At 42.7% G+C, this 23,180-nt stretch overlaps 1 protein-coding gene and 1 long non-coding RNA gene across 2 annotated transcripts; one reads left to right on the top strand and one right to left on the bottom strand.

Annotated features, from left to right (window-relative positions):
• Positions 1–81: 81 nt before the first annotated feature.
• Positions 82–7,223, top strand: LOC127479705 (uncharacterized). Its single transcript, XR_007907657.1, has 3 exons — positions 82–180; positions 1,476–1,556; positions 6,552–7,223. It is a non-coding gene; the product is annotated as an uncharacterized LOC127479705 (long non-coding RNA).
• PLCXD1 (phosphatidylinositol specific phospholipase C X domain containing 1) lies at positions 82–21,442 on the bottom strand. Its single transcript, XM_051806991.1, has 7 exons — positions 21,157–21,442; positions 15,563–15,710; positions 12,138–12,274; positions 8,775–8,903; positions 7,458–7,613; positions 2,876–3,059; positions 82–1,587 (listed from the first exon to the last, which is right to left on the bottom strand). Exons 2-7 carry the CDS (start codon positions 15,666–15,668, stop codon positions 1,295–1,297), a joined length of 1,005 nt encoding a protein of 334 aa, XP_051662951.1. The 5' UTR covers positions 15,669–15,710; positions 21,157–21,442; the 3' UTR covers positions 82–1,294.
• Between the last annotated feature and the right edge of the window lie 1,738 nt (positions 21,443–23,180).

A 23,180-nucleotide genomic window follows, 5' to 3' on the forward strand; every position in this document is an offset into this window, starting at 1 on the left:
ATGAAGTACATAGAGTAAGAACAGGATGCAAAGCACTGTAAAAAAGCATTTTGGAAGTCTTCCTCATAAATGTAATGTTTAATTTTTACTCCTGTGTATTCTGCAATTGCAAGAGATTCCATGAAGAGGTTGCATCTTACCCTTTCATGCTGAGCAGTTTAGAGAGAATTTGATACAATGGTAAGTAGCAATTGATTTAAGACTTCTGCAAACATTAGCATCTTGTCAAACATCTGAACTTAGCTTTTGCATATAAAGTGCATCTAAAAAGTGAGGTATATAGATGAAGCTGCATAGTCAATTTTACACAACTGTTTTTGTTTTAGTTCTGATGCTTGCTATTTCTCTTGCCTTCGTGATCATCTGTTATTGCACAGTTCATTTAGAAAAATAGAATTAATATGCAATAGCAAACAGCATAAACCCCTTAGTTTTCACATAAGCAAAAATTACTTAGTGAGAGGAAAAATAATTATAGAGCTACTAAAATAGCTAAATCAAAGACCAGATGTGAAACCCCAAATGAGCATGACAGAAGTGAAGAACCTGTATTTCTAGAGCAGTTTGAGTTTAGGTAAGGAATTTGTTTCCTCTGTTTATTTTCAGTGTAAGACATACTTTGGCAACACCTAATAAAACATTTGACACAGACAAAACTGACTAGGGCCCTAGTTTTGGTATCTTTATCACTTCAGAACTGGCATGAGTAAGTGTGCAAGTACACATACTGTTTACAAATCATAAATAATTTTGTGACTACTCTGTTGGTAAGGCAGTTCACAACTGATACTCAACACATTGGTGTATACATAAAATCATGTCAAATTGGATTGTCAATACAGTACCTTTGATATATCAAAAATATTTTTAAACTTCCTTTTAAACTATGAAAACAGACAAGTCAGTTTCACACTGATATAAAAGAGTAAGAATTGGGGATGCAAGTAATGCAGAATATCCTTATAAGAAAGATAAAATCACTAAATAATTCATGCCGCTACTGGCATATTTCTCCTTCTTGGTCCTATGTAAAATAAGATTAAGTCGTTGGGACTTTCAATATTGCCTGCTGCTACAGAATCAAAACATCTCCAAATAAATTACACCTATACCATAATTTTCTGGAGACTTCAGCAAGGTCCAAAGGTCTTGAAACTCAGATGATGTTGAGAGACCTTTTCTTACTGAGCCTTTAAAGCATCCCTGGTTTAAGTTAAATAGACCTTTATGGGATTCAGGATGTTTACAGAAGAGCACATTAAATGCAGACAAAGCCTTTTCAGCTTTTCACAGACTAAGAAGCAAAGAATGAAATGTTATTTGTTTCAGCTCCTCTACTTTGACAGTCTAATGGAGGATTAATTTTTGTGTTAAGTTCTATCACATCTTTGACAAAATCATTGTTTCCTATAAAGTCTCCAGCAATTATGTTAATACATTCTTTTTTTGGTCCTGGATACTGCTGCTTTATCCAGATTTTCAAGCATGGAAGACTCTGGAGTGTCATTTTCTTCAACGATCCAAATGGGTGTAGGAGAATATACCCTAAGTTTTCGGTAAGGTTAATCCCTGCTACAAAGAATTTTCCTGAAACAAAAATCAGAAAGTGACTCATTAAATATTCTTTTAAGGAGAACAGAAACTGCTCAGTATTGCATTAGCTTCAGATCTTGTTCCAGTGGGAAGCATTAAAATACTTAAACTTCGCACACTCTTTCTGTATTGTTTCATATTCCTACAACTGATTCAGTAGACTCTCTCCCCTTGTTGCAACTTCATGCTGTAGTAAACAGTTCCTGAGCCACACTTGGTTATCTAACCATTCCAGTTTAGCTAAATTTGGCTAACTACTTTTCCTTTGTAAATTATGTTTGTTTCTGTGAGGGTTGCTTCCAAATGCTTAGCCTTCCCCCATGATGGATGCAAACAAAGGGTGCACCACATGAGCATTTTCCTTTGGCTGGGAAGCACTTTCGAAGCAGCTCTCCCCTTTATCACCCTGTGCGTTCCCATCAAAAGCTACATCAGATGTTATGAGCTGAATTTCTCTCAGATTATACAACAAAAGCATGCTTAAGTGCTGCTATTTGCTGGTGCAACTACACTCTCCACGTACTGTTCTTGTATCCATAGAATCATAAGGTTGGAAAAGACCTCCAAGATAGAGTCTAACCTTTGACCAAACATCAAACCACAACAACTAAATCACAGCACTAAGTGGCACATCCAGTTGTTTCTTGAACACTTACGGGGTGGTGACTCCACTACCACTGTGGGCAACCCATTCCAATGCTTAACCACCCTTTCAGTGAAGAAATTCTTCCAAATATCCAACCTGAACCTGTCCTGGCACAGGCCTGAGGCCATTTCCTTCTGTCCTGTCACTTGTTGCCTGGGAGAAGAGGCTGAACCCCGGCTTGCTGCAACCTCCTTTCAGGTAGTCATAGAGAGCGATAAGGTCTCCCCTCAGAGAAACCTCGTAGGAGTTTCTTTTCACAAGGCTAGCAGAACGCATTTCTCTCATCATCTGTGCTGCCTAAAGCAGCAAGCTCTGGACTTGAGGGAGCTGCGTCCTACCCGTGAGGTGGGTACAACAGGGCCAGTGAGCCGGTCTGTGCTGAGGGCCTCCTCTCCGTGGGATCACATAAGGGATGTGGCTGCCACAATTTATATAGTCTATGCATGTACATACACTGACACACCACCACAGATGAACACTGCACTCGCCCATTGGTGGGCAGAGCACTCAGCAACCACGGGCACACAGCATGCACAAAGGGGTTATACCTCATAAGGTTACAATCACCCAGTTTCCTGTTTGTTTTGCACTGCTGTTAGCGCCCCTTCTTTCTTCCAAGCAACTCCCTGTGCCTACCTGGACGGCCCCTCCGCTTCATGTGCTCTAAATACCGGATAAGAGCACGAGTGGATGTTTTATTTCCCCACCAGTATGGGATCGTAGGCCACAGCTCACAGTGCTCCTTCAGTTCCATGTCCTCTTCGTAGGAGACTATGACCTGATGGCCCAGCTGCCACATGGTCCTCAGTGTTGGCACCACCTAAAATAAAGCATGCTCAGGTTGAAGTCAGCAACACAGCAGCGTTCCCAAAGTTCGAATACTGTTGTGTGACGTTACCTTGGCACAAATTCAGTTCAGATAAAGCTTATAAACAAGCAGCCCGGTAGGTCAGGGGCTGGGTTACAAACTGCAGGGGCAACAGGAGCCTGGTTACTTCAGCAAATTCCTCCTTTTCTCAATTTAACTATGATAATGTACATAACTGAAGGTCTTACACCTGCATAACCATCCCCGTGTCAGCCCTTGTGCACAAGCCACTGCTGAAAATTTGTTGAAAGAGGAAGACACAGACCATCCATGGACAAGGAGACAAAGCCCTAAACACAGCTGTAGGAATGCAGACACAGATGAAGAAAAGCAGGAATCATTTTGGTAAATGCCTCACATTGATGCATATTTGGCACTGTAGCCACTAAACAAAACTGAACTGCTTAAAACTTGATAAGACTAAATGTCAGTCTCCAAGAGCTACATTAATTCTGATTTCTTTAAGTGGAAGGTTTCTGAAGTTGGGATGCTCCAGACATTTTGAATTGAGAGAGAGGAAGACCTGGGTCAGAAACCTCTGACAGACAGATGGGCTGAAACAGGTCTGTTAAATTTAAGTATTTCAATATGAAATGACATTTTCCAACCCTCAGAAGTTATCATGGAGAGAATTGAGGCCCTCTGACTAATTTAATTTGCAAAAACAACATATTTAACAGGCATTCTTTTTTTTAAGAATATTGTGGTTAAAAGCTATGTCTGTTGCTTATGAAAAGGAAATGGTGGCTTTTTGATATTCCAATTAACTTATTAATTAAAATAAAAGCCAAAGTCAGTTGAAAATTATTTACATAAATATTTGAAGAAAGCCAAGGGTTGAATGAACATGGCAATCCCTCTTACTTCATCCAAGAAAAACAGAATGCAAGCCCCAGTTAGGTCAGGAAATACTGTAAAATTAAGGCACAGGCTACTAAAACTACAAAACTCTGTGTTTGACTGAAGTCTTTGCTTTACTCCACTGCCTTTCTAAAGCTCGTACCTCTTAAGCAAACAAACAAATAAAAAGTTGTGGAGTAAAAGCAGAAAAAAAAAGCTATTAGAAATGTGTACATGAGCACAGGTGCATATTTTGCAAACAAAGCAGAAATGAAACTGTACGTGTCTGACAAGGGATTTTTAAACCCTAGTAATCCAGATCAAAGGAAGACACCTTGAATAGTTAAGGCAATTAAAATTTTAAACACAATGTAATATTGTCACGCTGTGGCCTGTGCCAGTACTACATACAGACCTCAACCTAGCAGCTGCTTCATAAACACTTTGACACTTACTCTTCTATAATGACAGAGATGCAGTATTGAAAGACAATAGATAGCAGTTTATTTTAGAATAAGTGAGTAAACACTTTGATATTTGATATTAAATCTGAATCTGTGATCCTGGAAAATCCCACAGTAGCCAAACCTGCAATGGTACCACCAGCAAAAATGGTGAGATCCATTGTGCTGGTCACAGACTCCATACAGATAAAGTCTTCCTGCTCAAGGGAAGTACTTGGCTTGTCTTTTCTGCAGTGCCACTCCTCCCTTCCCCTGGACACAATTCAGAAATGTTCTTTCTTTGATGAAGTGATCTCAAACCATTCTTTCAACACCTTCGTTCAACAAACTAGCAGCAGCAGCTCACCCCTTTCGCAGTTAATAACTCTTTTTCTGGCCATGTACCTGAAAGCAAATTTGACCATCTTCTCACTCTGCTCATCCACAACTTACACACTCAAATTATTTGGGGAAACAATAGAACAGTGTCACTCAGGTCTTCAGTTATTCAGCTGAGGCCTGAATATTCAGAATCCCCTAGTTTTGCTGAGAATTATTCTATTTTAACTTTGCTGTACTAAATGCTTTGAAATGGTAATACTCACTGTTACTTATACACCAGCTTCAAAGGCTGGATTTGAATCACAAACAGGGTCATCATTCTCCTGTACCACTTACATCTCCAGAGAAAACCCTCTGTTCCTGTGCATCTTTGAAATGTTAATTGTTTAACTACTAAAAGCTCCCGTACCTCATAAAAAAAAAGGGGGGGGGGGTGCAGAGGAAACTAAAAATCTCAACTTCTAAAATCTATCAATCAAATATTTTCTGATGATTTAAATTAAGGCTTTTCTGGAAGTTTGGATGACTGAAAATCTGGTTGGAAGGTCAGCTCCACAAAAAAAAAAGTCAATGCCACCAGAAATGAACTGAGGTGCCGTTAAGAGGGACCTCAACAGGCTGACAGAAACCTCATGAAGCTCAGCAAAGAAAAATGCGAAGTCCTGCACCTGAATGGACTAACCCTACACACCAGGACAGACTGGGGACAGCTGGCTGGAAATCTGCTTTGCAGAAAAGGACCTGAAGGTTCTTGTAGACGTCAAGCTGAACGTGAGCCAGCTGCGTGCCCATGTGGCAAAGGTCAGCTGTAAACTGGGCTGTATTAGCAGAGGTACAGGAGGCAGTCAGGAAAAGGGGTTCTTCCCTTCTATTCAGCAGTTGTGGAACTGCATCTCAAACACTGTTTCCAGCCTGGGCTTCCCCACTACAAAAAAGTCATTGATGTGGTGGAGGAGTCCATCAGCATGCAACCAGAATGAGCAGAGGCTAGAGCATGACACACAAGGACAGGCTGAGGGAGCTGAGTCTGTTTAGCATGAAAAAGAGAAGACTGGACAGGTCTTACTGCTGTCTGCAAATACCTAATGGGGAGATGTAGAGAAGACTCCAAAGATATGTGTAGCAAAGGATGGCAGTTGGCAGACACAAGTTACAGCAAGAGAGGTTCTGATCAGATAGAGAAGAAAAACACTGTGAGAGTGGCCAAATGTTGGAACAAATGTTGTATAGAAAGATTGTGGAATCTCCATGTTTGGAGATATTCAAGAATGGACAGGACACAGCCCAACATAACTTTGAAGTTAGTCCTATTTTGCATGGTTGTGTTGGAACAGATGACCTCCAGAGGTCACTTCCAACCTAAACTATTATAAATAGCATAAAAATTCATTTATAATTATTGCTGTGAAAAGGCAGAAAATGGGTTCTTTAAATTCTATAAACATAGCTTGTACTATATTTATAACACACATACCTTTCCCCTTTCCTTTCCTTTCCTTTCCTTTCCTTTCCTTTCCTTTCCTTTCCTTTCCTTTCCTTTCCTTTCCTTTCCTTTCCTTTCCTTTCCTTTCCTTTCCTTTCCTTTCCTTTCCTTTCCTTTCCTTTCCTTTCCTTCCCTTCCCTTTCCCTTTCCCTTTCCCTTTCCCTTTCCCTTTCCCTTTCCCTTTCCCTTTCCCTTTCCCTTTCCCTTTCCCTTTCCCTTTCCCTTTCCCTTTCCTCTCACACAGGACAGTGGATGACAGTTGTGTCTCTACTGTTGTCCCACAACTGTTCATCAACATATACGACCAGTCAAATTTAATTCCCTCTTCTGTCCTAGTTACAGGGGCCAGGACCAGTTTATTACTGTGTGGGTACAATCAAAACTGTGTGTATTCCACACTCTCTATGTCATTTCTGATGGACTGCTAATAGTGGGTCATTTGCAGTAGCTGCCTAGGGCACATCTAATGACTCAGCTCTGGGGAGACTCAGCCTGAGGGGTCATCTTTGCTAATGGGCCATACTGGACTGACATAATAGGCAGCTGCAACACCTAGACCATCAACGACTCAAAAAAATATCCCATGACTCACAGGGTTAAATCACCCATTGTGAAACTCCTGCCCTGGCAGAGGTACTGGGCACTCCCACCTGAACCTGAGCATATATAATCTTGGGGTTTGGGATTTCTGGTACCACCCATTGGATCCAGAGGAGGACCAGAACTCCAACAGGACTGCCACTGCCACTCTCTACAAGACTGTGATCATTATGTCAGCAGAACTGCGACCATCACCTGGACTAACAGGTTTTCCTTTTGATTTGCACCTAGGGGGCCCACGGTGATGCTCAGCACAGGGGCCAATGAACACTGTTCTGTTCTTGTCCCAGGGTGTGGGGTTATACATCTGGTTTTGTGGGTTAAAACCAGTTTTTCTCTGTATCATTGCATTTATTGTGATTTATTTTTAGTAAATTGTAACTCTGACTTATAATCTCTAGAGCTGGGTTCATTTCTCCCACTTGTCTACTTTTAAACCAGCACACCTTCTCACTGTGGAATGTAGGTTTCCTTTATCTCCTCAATTTTATTAGGTAAACACCTATCTCTGATGCAGCAAATGTTACCTTTCCTAGGTTAAAAACACAGTGAAAGTAAAATATATCTAAAAATTTGAAATCTTAGATCTCACTGTAATATATCATTCTTTAAAAAAGGAGAAAAAAAGGATCTCATACTTACATTCCTGGGACACAGTTTACACTGGAAAATCTCTTTTATACAGGCAACAAGATGACTGTGAAGTCTCCTGGTTAATCCATCAAAATTCCTGCAGGCTAAGATAACAACTTCCTGAGGATGAGCTTCCAACCACCTTAATACTTTCCACAGAGTATCCTAGAGGAGAGAGTTATGGAAACTTATAAAGTTATCTCTGCTATGCAGGGGAAAGGGCATAAAATCAACAGAGCATTGATGGTGGAGTAGACTCACAATTACAATCATGAAAATCAGTATAGATTTCTGGAGGGGGCCATCAGATTGCCCAAAAGGGGTTCCAGAGAGATGTGTCCCAGGAAAACCTACTTTCACAGATCTGTGCCAGTTTGCTCTGGATGTGGTTCTGGCACACTAGACTTACCAGCTTTGTATTTTGATAATATCCGTGACTATCCTACTGCCTATAGGCAGGTTAGCAGTAAACCTAACTCCCCAAGCTTCTTTAGGGACAACCAACATGTCAGTGGCAAACTCAAAAACAGGGAAAAGTTCTGTGCTTAAACATAACAGGACTCATTTTCCCCCTTTGGTATGGGCAATGACAACTAAATGAAGATCACACATAACTAGCAAAGTAGTCAGGCATTACATCTGTTTACAGGAGTGTGCCAGACACCATGAAGTCTCAACACATGAAGAGTTCAGATTCATGAGTCTGAAACTGAAGTGTAGCCAGTTACTCTGCAAATTAAAAGCTTTATTAGCTGACTGTGCCTGGCTGTACAGGTCCCAACAAACGGAAAGAAGATGTAAAGTATTCCAAGATGACAGAGCACATGCAAAGACCAGCTCACAGCAGTTGCTTCACAGCAGCTGTCATTTGATCATAGGATCCAGATTAAGTCTCTCAGTCTTTCAGTGAAATAGTCCTTTTTTTTTTTTTTAAGGAAAAAAGGTGTTTCTGTGATTTTTATTAGGCTTTTAATGCCTTCTTCTCTTCAATAACTTTTCCCCCTACCAGGAAAACAGCATTGCCCTGGGTATCATCCTGGGACAACACAAGATAAACCCCAGAACTTCAGGCACTTGGTAGGGGCTAGGCAGTGGAGAGCAGGCATGACTGGTTTGAGGATGAGGAGCTCATTGATGTTCCAGTATCAAGTGCAGCTGCTGAAATTAATTTCCAGCCCTGCTGATTTTCTCTAGTTTGAAGTCCTCACATAAGGAAAACAAATACCCTACTTAGAAGACCTTGGACCAGCATTTTCAGATTATGATGGATTTTAAATAAAAGAAACAGCACTGGTTTTATAGCCATCACAAAGGTAAGAAAAATACCTGTACAGTAACAGTTGTGTAAACCATATGCACAAAGTACAAATTCATAGATGGATCATTAGCCTTGTGGGCAATCCTGAAATCCAGGTATCTAACTCCAGCCTCAAGTTGCTCTGTCACAGTCAGGACCTGAAAGGTGAAACAGAAAACAAATGTCCTGAGAGCTTGGGAGGGATTTGTTTCTTTAGTTTAGAAAGCTGAAAAAGGTGTACAAAGTCAGCCCTATGACATTTTTCTCGGGTCTTTTGTCTTTAAAATGTCACTCTATGGCACCAAGTTGCAGCTTTGAAGTATCTCACTCTCTGAACAAGAGGAATTAAAATTTCCCTGAAGAGTATACTGCAGGTACAGATTAGATTAATTTCAGAGCACTGCCCTTGTTGTGTTCTGAAAGCAAAAGATCCATTAACCTGTGCATAAATACATGATCACTCGTCACACAATTATTCATATGAACAACAACTGCAGGATCAGCACCTTAGAAATGCTGCATTTATTTTATTAGATCAAAGACTTTACCGTGGTTGTCTCTGCAGAGCTCACTCGTCCTCAAAAGAAGGAAAAACAAAAATAGAAAAAACTAGTGATTATTGCTCTTTTTCAAGATAAAGTTTCTTATAAAGTTTGAATTAACCTGTAGAAGTCCTACAAAACAGAGGTAGTCCTCTATTTCCACTTCCCTCAAACCTCTTCCTCTGGATTTGAGGGCTGAACGGAACAGGTGAGAAAGCTGTTTCTGGGGCAAAAAGTCCCAAATGGTATGTGTTTTACATCTATTAAGATTCTCTTTGAGTAAGAAAATAGAATCGATTTAATTAAATATGTTTAAACACTAATTTGTCTCAGTTCAACCTGCTATGTACAACACTATCAGGTTTCAGAAAGCATACACGGGACTGATATAATTATGCCAGAAAGGATTCAATACAAGGCATTGCTCCTGAATAACCACAATCACAGCTTTAGGGCTGAACTTATGACACACGGCAGGATGCTCACCCTGCCTAGCTTCAACCACCTAACTTCCTGGTTTTTGGACAAGAATTTTATCTCCCCAGGCTGTGCCTGTGGTTCTGGGCTGGGACAGGCCAGCCCCACGTGCCCTAGGATTCAGATGGTGCGGTCGGTCTGGCCAACAGCTCTCTCTGTGCCTGCTGGGGCTACACCAGGCTGGAAGAGTTGAAGGGGTGATCCAGGCCCCTTTGCTTGGAGCATGTTGGAGATGGGAATGTGTGTGGCTGTAGGTCACATATAACCTTTCTAGCCAGAAAGAGCATCAGGTGAAACAGCTGCTGGAAATCGCCCTTTAGATGAGTCAATTTCTTTCTGTTGACAGCATGGGAAAACCAGACAAACTAGACTCTCAAATGAGTCACCTGCGTTTGGATACTGAATCAGCCAGTGTGAACATTGCCCCCTAAAGGGCAAAATTTAAAAGGAAGCCCTGGGAAGCAATGCTGCTCGGTGCTGCAGGCATTCAGAGCACGAGTGGAAGTTACACAGGAAAGATTTGGGCCTCTAGACTGACACCCATAACAGCCAGGGCTCAAGCAGGCACCTCCTCCTAGGCACTGGGCCATCCAAGAACCTGTGGGTCCTTCCATCAGTAGGGCTCCTTCATGTGTGTTCTGGATACCAGTGGGTGGAGTCATCTCCTCACAAAGATAACTGGAGCACGGCAGAGGCAAGGAGAGTAGGACTGCACCTGTGCCTCCTTCCTACGAGCAGTGGGCCACTTCCCACTTGTCACACTGCATTTGGACCAGAAATTACTATAATATTACGACATTGTTTGTCACCAACAGTGTCACTTCGCCAGACAGAAACCTACAAGTGAGGAGATACCTAAATCTTTCATTGGCTTGAGTCCCAAAGCAAAAAGCAGTTCAAGGTAAATAAGACTGTGCTAAGCAAGTGCCTTTCCACATCAGCTCGTCATTGCCATTACACATACCCTGGTAGTGTCTAAGATTCCAGTCTACCAGAGCTGCACAAACACAATAAAAACTTAGGCATACTTATTAAAATTTATCAATTTTTCAGTTTTAATTCCATAATAATGAACTACTCCTTCAATAAGAAGAAAAGCATACAGATTTTTGGCACCTCTTTCATGTCAAGAAAGTCTCTTCTTTGGAAGAATCTTCGAAATCTCTAGCTTAAATCACGATCCCCAATTTTGTTTTTAACATACATTTATATGGAACAAAGAGCTAACTACTATCTTCATATTTGGACATTTAAAAAAATTAACCTTACATGAAGGAACACACCTTCATCCTCTTAATCTTTATGGGAAAAAAATTCCTTCAATGAGAGATTCTTCTGACTCCGCTGCTGGATGAAATACTCATGCAGTATGGATGGGGAAAACAACTGACATCTCACACAACAGTGATAGAAAAATGACAAGCATTACCTTCTGAACAAAGTACAATAGAAAAACCTTTGTTGATTACAGTAATATTATATGTTATTTATAACAACAATAAACATTTGAAAAAGAAGATGAGTTTCTAATAGCAAGTGGTCAACTTTAAGCAACATCTTTATTTAAGTATCATCCCTGCCTCACCTACATATTTTTTTCCTACAAAAGATGACCAGGTATATATGCCACCTACCTCATACCCCAGTGTGCTGGATTTAGATAGGAAGAGTTAATTTTGTTCACAGTGGCTGGTATGGGACTGGGTTTTGGATTTGTGTTGGAAACAGTGTTGATTACACAGAGATATTTTCCTTATTGCTGAGCAGTGCTTACACAGAGCCAAGACCTTTTCTGCCTCTCACTCCACCAGCAAGCAGGCTGAGAGTGCACAGGGAGTTGGGAGGGGACACAGCCGAGAACAGCTGACCTCAACTGACCAGAGGGATATCCCAGACATATGGAGTCATGCTCAACATATAAAGCTGGGGGAAGAAGAGGGGGAACATTCAGAGTGGTGACATTTGTCATCCCAAGTCACCATCACACGTGATGGAGCCCAGGTTTCCTGGAAATGGCTGAACACCTGCCTGCCCATGGGAAGTGGTGAATTAATCCTTTGGTTTGCTTTGCTTGCATGTATGGCTTTTGCTTTACCTATTAAACCATCTTTATCTCAACCCAGGAGTTTTCTCACTTTTACCCTTCCAATTCCCTCCCCTATCCCACGCAGAGGCAGTGAGAAGCAGATGTGTGGGGCTGAGTTGCTGTCTGGGGTTAAACCACAACACCCAAGCACAGCATCTGAGGAGAGCTCAGATTTCTGGGCAGCAGGCTATTCTGTCATTGTGCATGGCAGAGTTTGGCCACTCTCAGCCCTGCAGCATAAGCTTCAACTTTGCTGAAACATGAAGAGAATGCTAAATGACATTTACCTGTGTGATAGACCACTTCATGATAATGGGGCGCACAATGCAGGGCATACATTTGTTTAAAAACTTCACCACCTTGGATTCATTGCCACTAACAGCAGATCTTTTATCCAAACAGTAGGTCATAGTGTCATGACTCCCTGTAGAATACAAAAATAGATGTACAGAAAATCTCATTTCTTAACTACTAAAGACCACATTCCACGGTTATATTGCATGTGCATACATGATACACCACCCCATTTGTAAATCACACACTTATGTTGTCTGACAGCCTATGTAGTTATGGCAAAAAGGTGGGCTCTTTTACAGAGGTTGCTCACTTGACATTAATAAGCTTAGTGTGAAATCCTTGTGAAGTGAAGGCATCAAGATTTTCCAAGAAAATAGTCCCCATCTAAACTACACATCATTGTTTGCCCAAAACCACAATAAAATGGCCTGTTTCAAATAGCATCTTTCACTGAAATAATAATCTTTATGTGAAAACCCACTTCTTTTTTTTTCAGGGAATAGCTGAAGGCTGAATTTATCTAGAATTTGTCCTGTTTTCAGAGCTGTCCAAATGCAGGATTTCATTCTCCAATCCCATCATCTCTGCACAGGAAAATATGACTGAAAGCAGAAATTAATCTTCTTACATTTTTGACTGGACAAACTCCTAACTTGGCACTTTAAACATTTATATCTTAAATATCTGGTAAACAAGCCCTCCTGACCTAAACCCTCAATACCCTATAAAACCAACGTAAGAGGTGGGTGCTTGAAGGTTTCAGAGGTAAATTCAAGTGCAAGTTTATGTGTGATAGATGAAAAAAAATCCATCTTCTATGCACTTCAAAAATTATCTGACTCTTTCCAGCACAGGGGCAGCCTAAGCAACAGAGCCAAGTACAGGCTGCCCAAATATTTGATTTCTTTGAAGTCTTAATAAATCTGACACATCTCTTGCATCATACTTAGATGAAACTATTACAACTCGCAATTTCTTCAGGAAACCAGTGATTTTGCTAGCTTTTTCTGTTCCATTATTTCTTTCAGTGTTATAAAGCATCAAAAAGAAAAGCCAACAATTCAGTCAAGTGACTTGCTTGGATCTTTACAGAGTGTCTGCAAATGCATATTTTGGGATTTTAGGTCTGGCTTCAAACAAATTGTTTACTGTTGCTAGGAACTGCCTTTTTGAATGGTCAGTCTTACTGGTGCCTATGGCAGTATTTCTAATAGCCAAAGAAAAAAAGACAAGATTGTTTTTGAATTCTTTTAAACTGTCAATAATAGTTTAATGTCTTACTCTATTTTTTCACCTTTTAAAATCCACTTTCCATCTATTTTCCTGCTTGAGACACCCAAACCAACCTCATTGCAGATGGAAGATCAATATTGTGGGCATGTAATCAAAGAAGTTTGTCTTAGAACATGTAAGAGTCATTAAACACCCATGGACCAAATCCAAGTCTGAGAGAGGTGAGCAGGATTCCACCAATGGGCGTTGCATCCACTGATGCCAACCAGCAAAAAGATAGTAATCTTTTACTTAGGATTCTTCTTGTGATGTCAGTGAGTTACAGTAATGAAAGGAAGATGGATGTACCCATGACACAACAAATATGATGCAAAGAGAGTGAGCTAGCACCAAGCCAGGTAGCTTCAGAGCTTGAATCAACACCTCCCCAGAGGAACTGTGCTAGATCTGGTGCAAGCACAACACTAATTACTGAGATTTGCCTCTGCCTCCTCATCATGCTTTCAGAATGCACTCTGTCACATTCGTGTTTCTTGCATGACTTCTATGACATAAACTTCCACTTCCAAAGTGTGTTTCCTCCCTTCAAAAACCTGCCAGAGCTGTCTTGACCTGGTTGGTCTTGATCTGTTTTTGTTCTGACTTGGGCTAGATCAGTTTTGTAGGTCAGCTGGACAGCCACCAAAATATTCCAAGCTAATAGCCTGCAATGCTCTGTAAAAGTCCTCCAATGTTTGCTGCAATGGGCTTGCCTTCAACTATTCTTTTCTTCATGCCTGTTCTCCCTGCAGGCATACTCACAAGAACAACAAACATTTGCAAGAATAACAAGGTCACCATTAGGAGGAGAGCCAGAAAGTCAAAAGCACACATCAGCAGGTTCTCCACTTTCTACAGTGTCCAAGAAACACCACGGTGAAAACCTTTTAGAAACAACATGATTCCTTCTCTCCAAAAACAAAACCCCACCAAACGTGCAACTGACTATTTGAAGGATTTTTGCAAGATGAACAAAAAGAAAAACAGAAAATAGGAGGTTAATACTTTCTTTCTTCTTTCCAAAGACAGATACATATTTTCTTCTCTTGATGGTTAAATAAGAAATTCTAGGGGTTTTTAATAACATCTATCCTCGATCCTAAACAGGATAGGCTTTATCCTAAACAGACGTGTGCTTGTTCTGTAGCTAACATTAACTCAAATTACATATCTAAGAAGTCACCTTGAGATAAGTTTCTAGGTTTAAATTTTAATGGAAACAAACCCAAAAATCTACAGTTCTTGAGTTCTCCTAGCGCTCCACTCACTGAAGACTAGACTTCATATTGTTTCTCAATATATGTCTTTCCTAAAATTAACCTATGATCCTGTAGCTTACACAAAACATTAATCTACACACTGTGCTGCTTTCCACCCAAACTACCTGTCACATCTACAGATATGAGAGAGAACATGGGCTAGACATTTCTTTTGTACCATTTTTGATGTGGAGGCACACGGAGAGCTCCCAGCCCTCCAGTGCCTCCCCATGTTCCCAAGTTACTGTTATACTGTAACTTCTTTGACAGAATGAGGGTGAAAAAATGTCAAGGTAGCAGGAAGAAGCAACATTATGACCAAAGAAAGGCTAATGATACACAGGTGTCACTTAGCTGCATCTACACATGGTAGGATAAATGCAGTTTTTGCAAGCAGGATCATGTAGCACAGTCTACATAAATAAAAACATGTCAATTAAAAGTCTCAATTCTCCTTTTTCCATACCTTCACAGCCTCTTTTAAGCAGTACAAAGAAACAAATAATAAGGCAAAATGTTATTTCTCTCCTTTTGGAACCATTTCATTACATAGGAAGTGGTAAGAATTAATTAGGAAAATTTCATCAATGCCTCGATAAGCAAATGTTTAGATTATTAATACTGATCTGGCAAGACGATGCAGAGGGATTGAAAAAAAGTGCCTCTTTTTCTCCTTTTTTCCCTATCCCCTCTGAGAAACCCCAAACATTACAGACCAAAATTATTCACACACACATAACATCACACAGGCCCTTCCCCAAAGCCCTTCTCCCACACATTGACCCAAATTGTAAACATAGCCATCATAAAATGGGACAAACAGGATGTTCCAAGGCTTAAGTGACAAGCTAACAAAACAGTGGAGAGTAAAAGTTAATCTTTACCTGGAAGAGCTAAGTTATAGAGGGGAATATCCCAGAGCTCCTCTGGTAATCGTGACATCCATTGGCCATTTTCACAGCACATGTGAATGAAGGTCTGCAAAGGCATTTTGCATTAGTGCCTGCCTGCTCTGGGACTTCATAGGGTTTTCTGGGAAAAGAAAAAACATAAACCATTCCATATACTGTGGTTGAATTAATGACATTTCACCTGTGCAGAATGGATTTATAGATGCAAAAAAACGTCAATCCTTCTCTCAGGTAGTTGCAGCAAAACATCAAGAGTTTCTCAGCCACAACATAGGCTTCTTTTGATGACATTGTCTCTCAGCACAATGCCAAGGGAGGGCTCTATCTTCAGGTTTGTAAACTTACCAAGTGAACAAAAAAAGCAGAGCCAAGACAAATATATGCAGTTTCATTGGTATGAAGAAATTACTGTCTACACCGGCTATTGTGAAATCACAAGGAGTAACCTACCTCCAGAGTGAAACCTCGTCCATTCCTTTACCCTTTGCAGTCCCAGGCGCACGGCAAGGGGACTGATGGCAGGGCTGGGACAGTAGCTGGGTCTGCTCCACTCAAGTCCCTGGAGAATACTTACCTTAAAGGATCAAATTGGGTGTCACAACAGTACTGCCATGAAAAGCCTTTACAAAGATGTCAGGGTACTGTATTTGCAGGTCATGCTGGCTTCTGGGATCAAAGAGGAAAACCTTCATCTTCTTATCTCTTGATCTGTTCTTATCACCCCTATGAGTCCATGATCATAAGTACTTCAGTTTGCTCAGATCTTCCTGAAAATTACTCTGGAACTGTTCTTCTTGGATACAGGCCTCTCCAGGATTGTCCTAGTTAGGACAGCTGAGACCAGTTCATCACTGGATGGGTGTAACCCAAAACTGTGTATTCTATAGCCTTCCATGCCATTTCCCAGAAACTGTTATCAATGAACCATTTACACTATCTGCACATAGAGCCTGACTCCTCAGGCTATAAACTAGGTGCTAAGAGGCCTGTGAGATAGGAGTTGCTCTTGTCCTCACACCCATTAAGGAACCCCCTGCCCTGAGGGAGGTACTGGGCATTCCTGCCTGAACTGGAGGATATATAATCTTGGAGTCTTGGGACCTTTTTAACCACTCGTGAGATCCAGAGGAAGACTGCAGACCACCACTCTCAACCAGACTGCAACCACCACTTTTCAACCAGACTGCAGCCATCACTCTCGACTGGACTGCAATCACCACTCTTGACCAGACTGCAACAGCACTCTCACCAACAGGTTTTCCCCTCTCCTTTTCCTTTGGATTCAGGGGGCCCAAAGAACACCACTCTCTTCATGCCCCAGGGTGCTGGGTTATATATTTGGGTTTTGTGGGTTAAAACCAATTGTTTGTCTGTATAATCGTACTTATTGTATTATTTTATTAAATTGTTATTCTGACTTACAATCTCTCTTTTGAGTTGAGTTCATTTCCCCCGATGGTTTACCTTTAAACCAGCACAGGGATCTTCTGCAAAATTTGCAATGGTCATGCAGGAGTGCCAGTGGATGAAACCCAGATGAGAAATCATGGCATCACCAGTGCCTACTGGAGTTATTCTGTTCATTTTTCAATTTATGATTTCCTGGATGATGCAGAACATGAAGATAACCTCTCCATGTCTTTTTTTCATTTTTTTCTAGGATGTTCCTGAAGTTTAAGTGGTGGTTTGGGGATCAGAGCCTTCCATCTTCTCACTACTTTTAAGGCTTTAGCTATTTTTCCACAGTTAGTGTGATGGTTTCTTTTAGATCATGGCATAGTGATTACCTTCATTAATACCACACCTTTCTTTTTAATCTGTTTTAAAAAAGCTTTGCCCGTGAATGATTCCTTCTTATCTTCTACAGTAATGGCAGTCAGATATGTAATTGTGCAGCTTTTGTACTCTGCAAACACCTTCACTAGTCCCTGATCACTTTTGCTGCATCTTAGCACATTCATTCAAGATTGCTTCTCCCCAAAGTGTTCTTCAGATTACTTTGAGGAGGTGGTTGTTTTTCCTGAATATACAGCTGAGCCATACTGCTTATATGAAGAGTATTTCCTTAAACACAGTGCAATAGATTTATTTTTTTTTTTGGCAGTCACATAGGGTCATCTGAAAAGCAACTTCAGGAATTGCATTCCTAAATTTTATGTCCATACCACATGTAACAGATAAAATCTGCTTTTAGATGTGCCAATAATTCATCTGCCTAGCCTGCCTTGCTGTGCCTTTGGTGTGACTTTGAATGGGTCTCTCTGAGTACAGTCACCCCACTTTAGATTAGAATGGGACTATGTGGGATGAAGGAAATACCTGGCACCCCTGGCACAGTGACACACGCTGCACGTGTCCAGTGTGTAATCTGGGATTTTCCTCCTAGTGAAGAGCAGCTGCCTCTGAAGTTATCCATACACACAAGGCCTTTGTGTAAGCAGGAACAAAACTGGTTTAAACTCTCCTTGCTTCCTTTGTCTCCTTATTTTAAAAAAAATGTATTTGATGGATCTAGTGCAAAGTCAAGTGGGAAAATTCCCACAGATTTATTTTGGAAAAAGAAAAAGCACAGATCCTTTTTGTCCTGCATAAGCAAATGGTCTCTATATGCCACATCTGCTAGTCTTATTCTTGGAAAGACATTCAGATCTCAGGCAGATCAACTCATCCATGGCTCTGCGATTTAACATGATGAACTGCCTCCTGCAGACCCCTTGTTCAGACAACATATGTCTGCAGCTAATTTTGCCACCTTTTGCTGTGTTTTATACTTCCTCAGACTGCACACCACTGCTCACCCATGGCTGCTCTACTCTAGTCTCTGTACCACCTTAGCATCAGTGTGGGCAGGGGCTGCAGGTGCTTAAAACAGCATTGGTGTTCAGTAGTTGCAAATGACTGGATGATGTCTATCCTTCTCCAGCTCTGAAGCTGACAGGAGCTGTGAGGCTGCAACACTCCAGCATATGGCAGCACTTATGCAAGTTCTGTATGCCGACTAGAAACTTAACTATAAGCTCTGGTTTTCCTCTCTTGCTTGTGATCTGCAGCCCCCTTTGGGACTGCCTAATTCTCTAAGGTTCCCCAAGGCCATCCACATCTCCTCAGAGCAGGCACACAGCCCACCAGGGAGCAGCAAGACCCATAAGCCCCATTTGACAGTCACACCTTCCCCCAACATAAGCTCCTTTGCACTGACAACACTCCCGGAATGCGACCAAGGGTGCAGTTTTACCTGCTGCCATCCTCTCCTCCCATGGTGTGCTCTCACTGCCTTGCTTGGGCTAACACAGGCACAGTCCCACAGTTGACAGAAAAAGGTGGTTTTCTGTCATGTTAGTCCCTTTCACAAGTTTATCACTGACTCAGGACAGCCCAGCACTGGCCCATGCTGAAGAAGTCCCTGTGGAGGCATTGAGCCTTGCAGTTGGCTTTGACAGGCTGTACAACAGGTCCATTGGCATTGCCCAGCCAAAACCCACAGGCAGCAGGTTCTCAGCCTGACACAAGCTGCCATCAACGCCCAGCCTAAGCAGGACCAGGACACTTCACAAGGAGTGTCCTGCTGGGCCGGGAGAAAGCCGGCAGAGAGCAGAAACATCAAGATCAAGATATGCTGTGGCCCTGCAAACACAGACGTGTTTTGAGATGAGATCAACATCTCATGCTCTTCTTTCTTCGACCTCCTTCCACAGCACCTGGGGCTGGAGATGGCAGCCACCAGCAGTGCAGGAACTGCACCCTGACCATCTGCTAATCAAGTCCTGTACAAAAGTGACTGGACCAGATTTTTGCTTGATCCCCTGCACAGTGCAAGCTCTAGCTGTTCACACTGTCATCTCTAAACTCAGCTGCTGACTTGTGCTTGACATGTAATATAAGCTTTAAGGGTACAGCCAAGGCCTTCCTGGAGGAATGAAACTGCAACCATTAGCTACTGCCTCTCACGACTAAATCCTAAACTTCACAAAGGAGAACTGTGTCTTTATTTCCTCTTCTAGATAGGCAAGCCACCCTACACATGCTGCTGTGATTAACTACTGTGCTGGGTTTACATGGCAAGGTTTTGGCAGTGGGGGTCTACAGAAGTAGTTTGCAGGAGAAGCTGACAGAAACTTTCCCCACGTCCAGCAGAGCCAATGCCACATGGCTCCAAGGTGGACTCACTGCTGACCAAGAGTAAGCCCATCAACAATGGTGGTAGTGCCTTTGGGATAACGGATTTAAGAAGGGAAAAAAGTTGCTGTGCAACAGCAACTGCAGCCAGAAAGAGAGGAGTGAGAATATGTGAGAAAGGCAAGTCTGCAGACGCCAAGGTTAGTGAAGAAGAAAGGGCATGAGGTGCTCCAGGCACCGGAGCAGAGATCCACCTTCAGCCTGTGTAAGGCCCCCCACTGGAGCTGGTGAATGCCCAAAGGAGGCTGTGACCCCATGGGAAGACCATGCTGGGGCAGGCTCCTGGCAGGAACTGTGGTCCAGTGGAGAGAGGAGCCCACGCTGCAGCAGGTTTGCTGGCAGGACTTGTGACCCTGCAGAAGGGACCCACACTGGAGCAGACCATGAAGAACTGCAGCTCATGGGAAGGACTAATATTGAAGTTTGTAGGGAAGAGTGTGAGCAGTCCTCCCCCGGATGAGGAAGGGGCGGCAGAGATAATATGTGAACTGTCCCCAGACCCCATTCCCCACCCCCCCTGCGGCACTGCAGGGGGCAGAGGTAGAGAAAATCAGGAGTGAAGTTGAGCCCAGGAAGAGTGGTGGAGCAAAGGTGTTCTAAGATTTGCTTTTTATTTCTCATTACCCTACTCTGATTTGATTGGTAATAAATTCAATAACTTCCCCAAATCGAGTCTGTTCTGTCTGTTATGATAACCTGGGAGTGATCTCCCCCTGTCCTTATCTCGACCCAGGAGCCTTTCCTTATATTCTCTCCCCTGTCTTGCTGAGGAGGGGAGCGATAGAGAGACTGTGGTGGGCACCTGGCTTCCAGCCAGAATCCACCCACTCTAACTACCCTCCCTCCCCTTGTTCAGGCCAGGTTTCTGACCTCCTGGGTGTTCTGCATGCAGACAGCAATTACATTTTGAGGGCAGTACCGGGACACATGCAATAAACAAGCAATAAAACATTCAAAGGTGCGAAGCCGCTAGAGATCCTCCAGCCTCGGGATACCGAGACCATAGGGCTGATTCGCTCTCCCCCTGGCTCTGCCCCGCCGGAGTGTGCCTTGCATGCACAGCCCGGCTGGCCCGGAGCGCTGGGCCACGGCCAAACCTCACGCGTTTCCGGGAGAGACATGTAATTAATGAACAATTGACGATGACATCAATAAAACATTGCTGCAGCCGACCCAGAAGCTAAAAAAAACCTCACGGGAATCACAGCAAGCGCTGTGACGAGAGCTATCCGAACAGCCACGGCGAGGAGGGCGCCGCCAGCCCCGCCGGGTACAGGGGCACTCCGGGCACCAGGGACACGGCCACCCCCGCCCCGCGCTGCCCTCGCCTCCCGGACCCTCCGAGGAGCCGGATGCCACCCTCCCCTCTGCTTCGCTCTTGTTTTACTCACTCCGAGGGGCGATTCCGTTTCCATCCCGGCTCTCCGGGAAGACGCGCGCTCCCCAGCTCGCCCGGGGCCCCACACTGCCCGCTCCGGGGCGGGACGGGGCTGCCCCGCCCGGGTCAAGTGACCGCAGGTTTGAGGAAGGTGAAGGAGGGACGGGAGGGATGAGGAAGAGGAGGGGGGGTGTTTCTGGTGAAGTGGCGCTGCCCGAAGCGCAGAGGTGAGCCGCTCAGTGGACTGAGGAGACATGATTCCGGGAGGAGCCTGCGGGCAGGGACGGGCGGGGGGAAGCGCCAAGTAGCACTGTGTGCTATGCTTCTGCTGCATTTGAAATCTATTAATGCAAGAAAGCTTAAAATAAATATTTATAAACATATACATACATAAAAAGTACCTTAATTTTCTGTTTTGTTCGACAAAGCTTGTCAGGCCCTCATCTGTGGTGAAATTCACTCCACCTCGCAGAAACCTTGGGAAGCTCTTCAAAAAGCTTTTCTGTGTAAGGAGAAAGGAGGTAATAAAGTGAGTGAATGGCATGTAGAGGCAAACATGCAAATCCTCGGTGCACTTTTGGAAGCAGAGTGCCTTCTCAGCCTTCCCAGAGAGATAGAGAAAGGCCCCCTACTTCATCTCCCTTTTCCAAAAACACACTAAAACACAGTGATTAAAGAATGGCAAACTGAAACCCTAATGAAAAGAATGGGTAGAGAAGAGCAATTCCCCTTTCTCCTCAGGGTAGCATTCCTAGAGGGTCACCTACCATGGAACTGGGGTCTGACTGCTCTGGGATCATACTGTGGTCAGGACTAATAAAACTTCAGGCTGTTGCAGTGTTGTGCTTCTTCATGCAAGGATGTATTTCCCAGATACGCCTTTTTCACTATCTCATTTTTGCATGAGGCAGAGCAGCGTGTAGGTACAGAGCAAAACTTGCTGTGTCACCAATAGCAGCCAGATCAGGTTAACATTCAGCTAACTGAGTGATTCCCACCGGTGAGTCCTAGGATGGCAGGGCTGCATGTGCTTCAGAGTGATGCCACAGTTCAGGCTGCTGTTTATATATCAGTTCTTACAGAGTGTCACAAAACTAAGTGGATTAGATGCAAAATAGTCGTGCGGCAGTTCGTAAAGCTAGGCATGAAAAGGGCAAAATGTCAGAAGGGAAGAAGGAGAGCAAAGGTAAGAAAGAAAAGATGCTATTTGATGGCTGTGTGGTTTTGCACCACCATGATAGAAAGCAGCTGAGAACAGTTACAGAGAAGTATTACTGTGCTCTTCATGAAATTAAACAAATGGGAAACTATCTCAAACAGAAAAAGCTAGGAGGACAAATCAGACAAAGTCAACTTTAATTCTTTATTTACTTAGGAAGTTAAGACTATGGAGTGTGATAAAAAGCAGTCAGCCAGCCTCTGGATACTGCCACAGTGAATAAAGTACAGCCAGACATGGTTCTGGTCTTGTGAAGCAAACCTGCGTGAAGATGTTGGGACTAATGGGCAAAACATGGAAAGAAAAAATTAAAATCTATTTCGATGTGGATTTGAAATGAGTAACAAAAAACTCAAAAGGAACCATGAAACTGAAATCCCATATTTTATTCTTTACAACAGGACTTTATACCCTAGTAATATGAAGAGTCTGCTGAATGATGTGATCTTGCAGGTCTCACCTCAACAGAAATAACCTATCAGGAAATCTCAAGCCCTGTCCAAACCCTTCTAATACCCACCCTTTCAAGTCTGAGTTTGGGTCTCATTTCTTCTTTGTTTGCACTGGAATTACTAGAGATCCCAAGAGAGTTGCTCTTAGTTTAGTTCTGTGATCGCAGTCTCTCAAGAGGGATTTAGGAAGCCCAAAAACCAAGGAATGACAGGAAATTAATGATTAAAGGAAATAAATTATTAAAGCCCTGAATAAGCATGTCTCCTGAGAAGCAGTCAAGGTGAGGATAACCTTTTGCAGTATTTGCAGAAATAATAGTAAACAGATTTCAAGATGAGGAAGCAGGGACATGAAAAAGCCCAAGA

The sequence above is a fragment of the Manacus candei genome, unplaced genomic scaffold (assembly GCF_025592945.1).
Source record: "Manacus candei isolate 608988 ecotype Guabito, Panama unplaced genomic scaffold, ASM2559294v1 h1tg000069l, whole genome shotgun sequence".
Lineage (NCBI taxonomy): Eukaryota > Metazoa > Chordata > Aves > Passeriformes > Pipridae > Manacus > Manacus candei.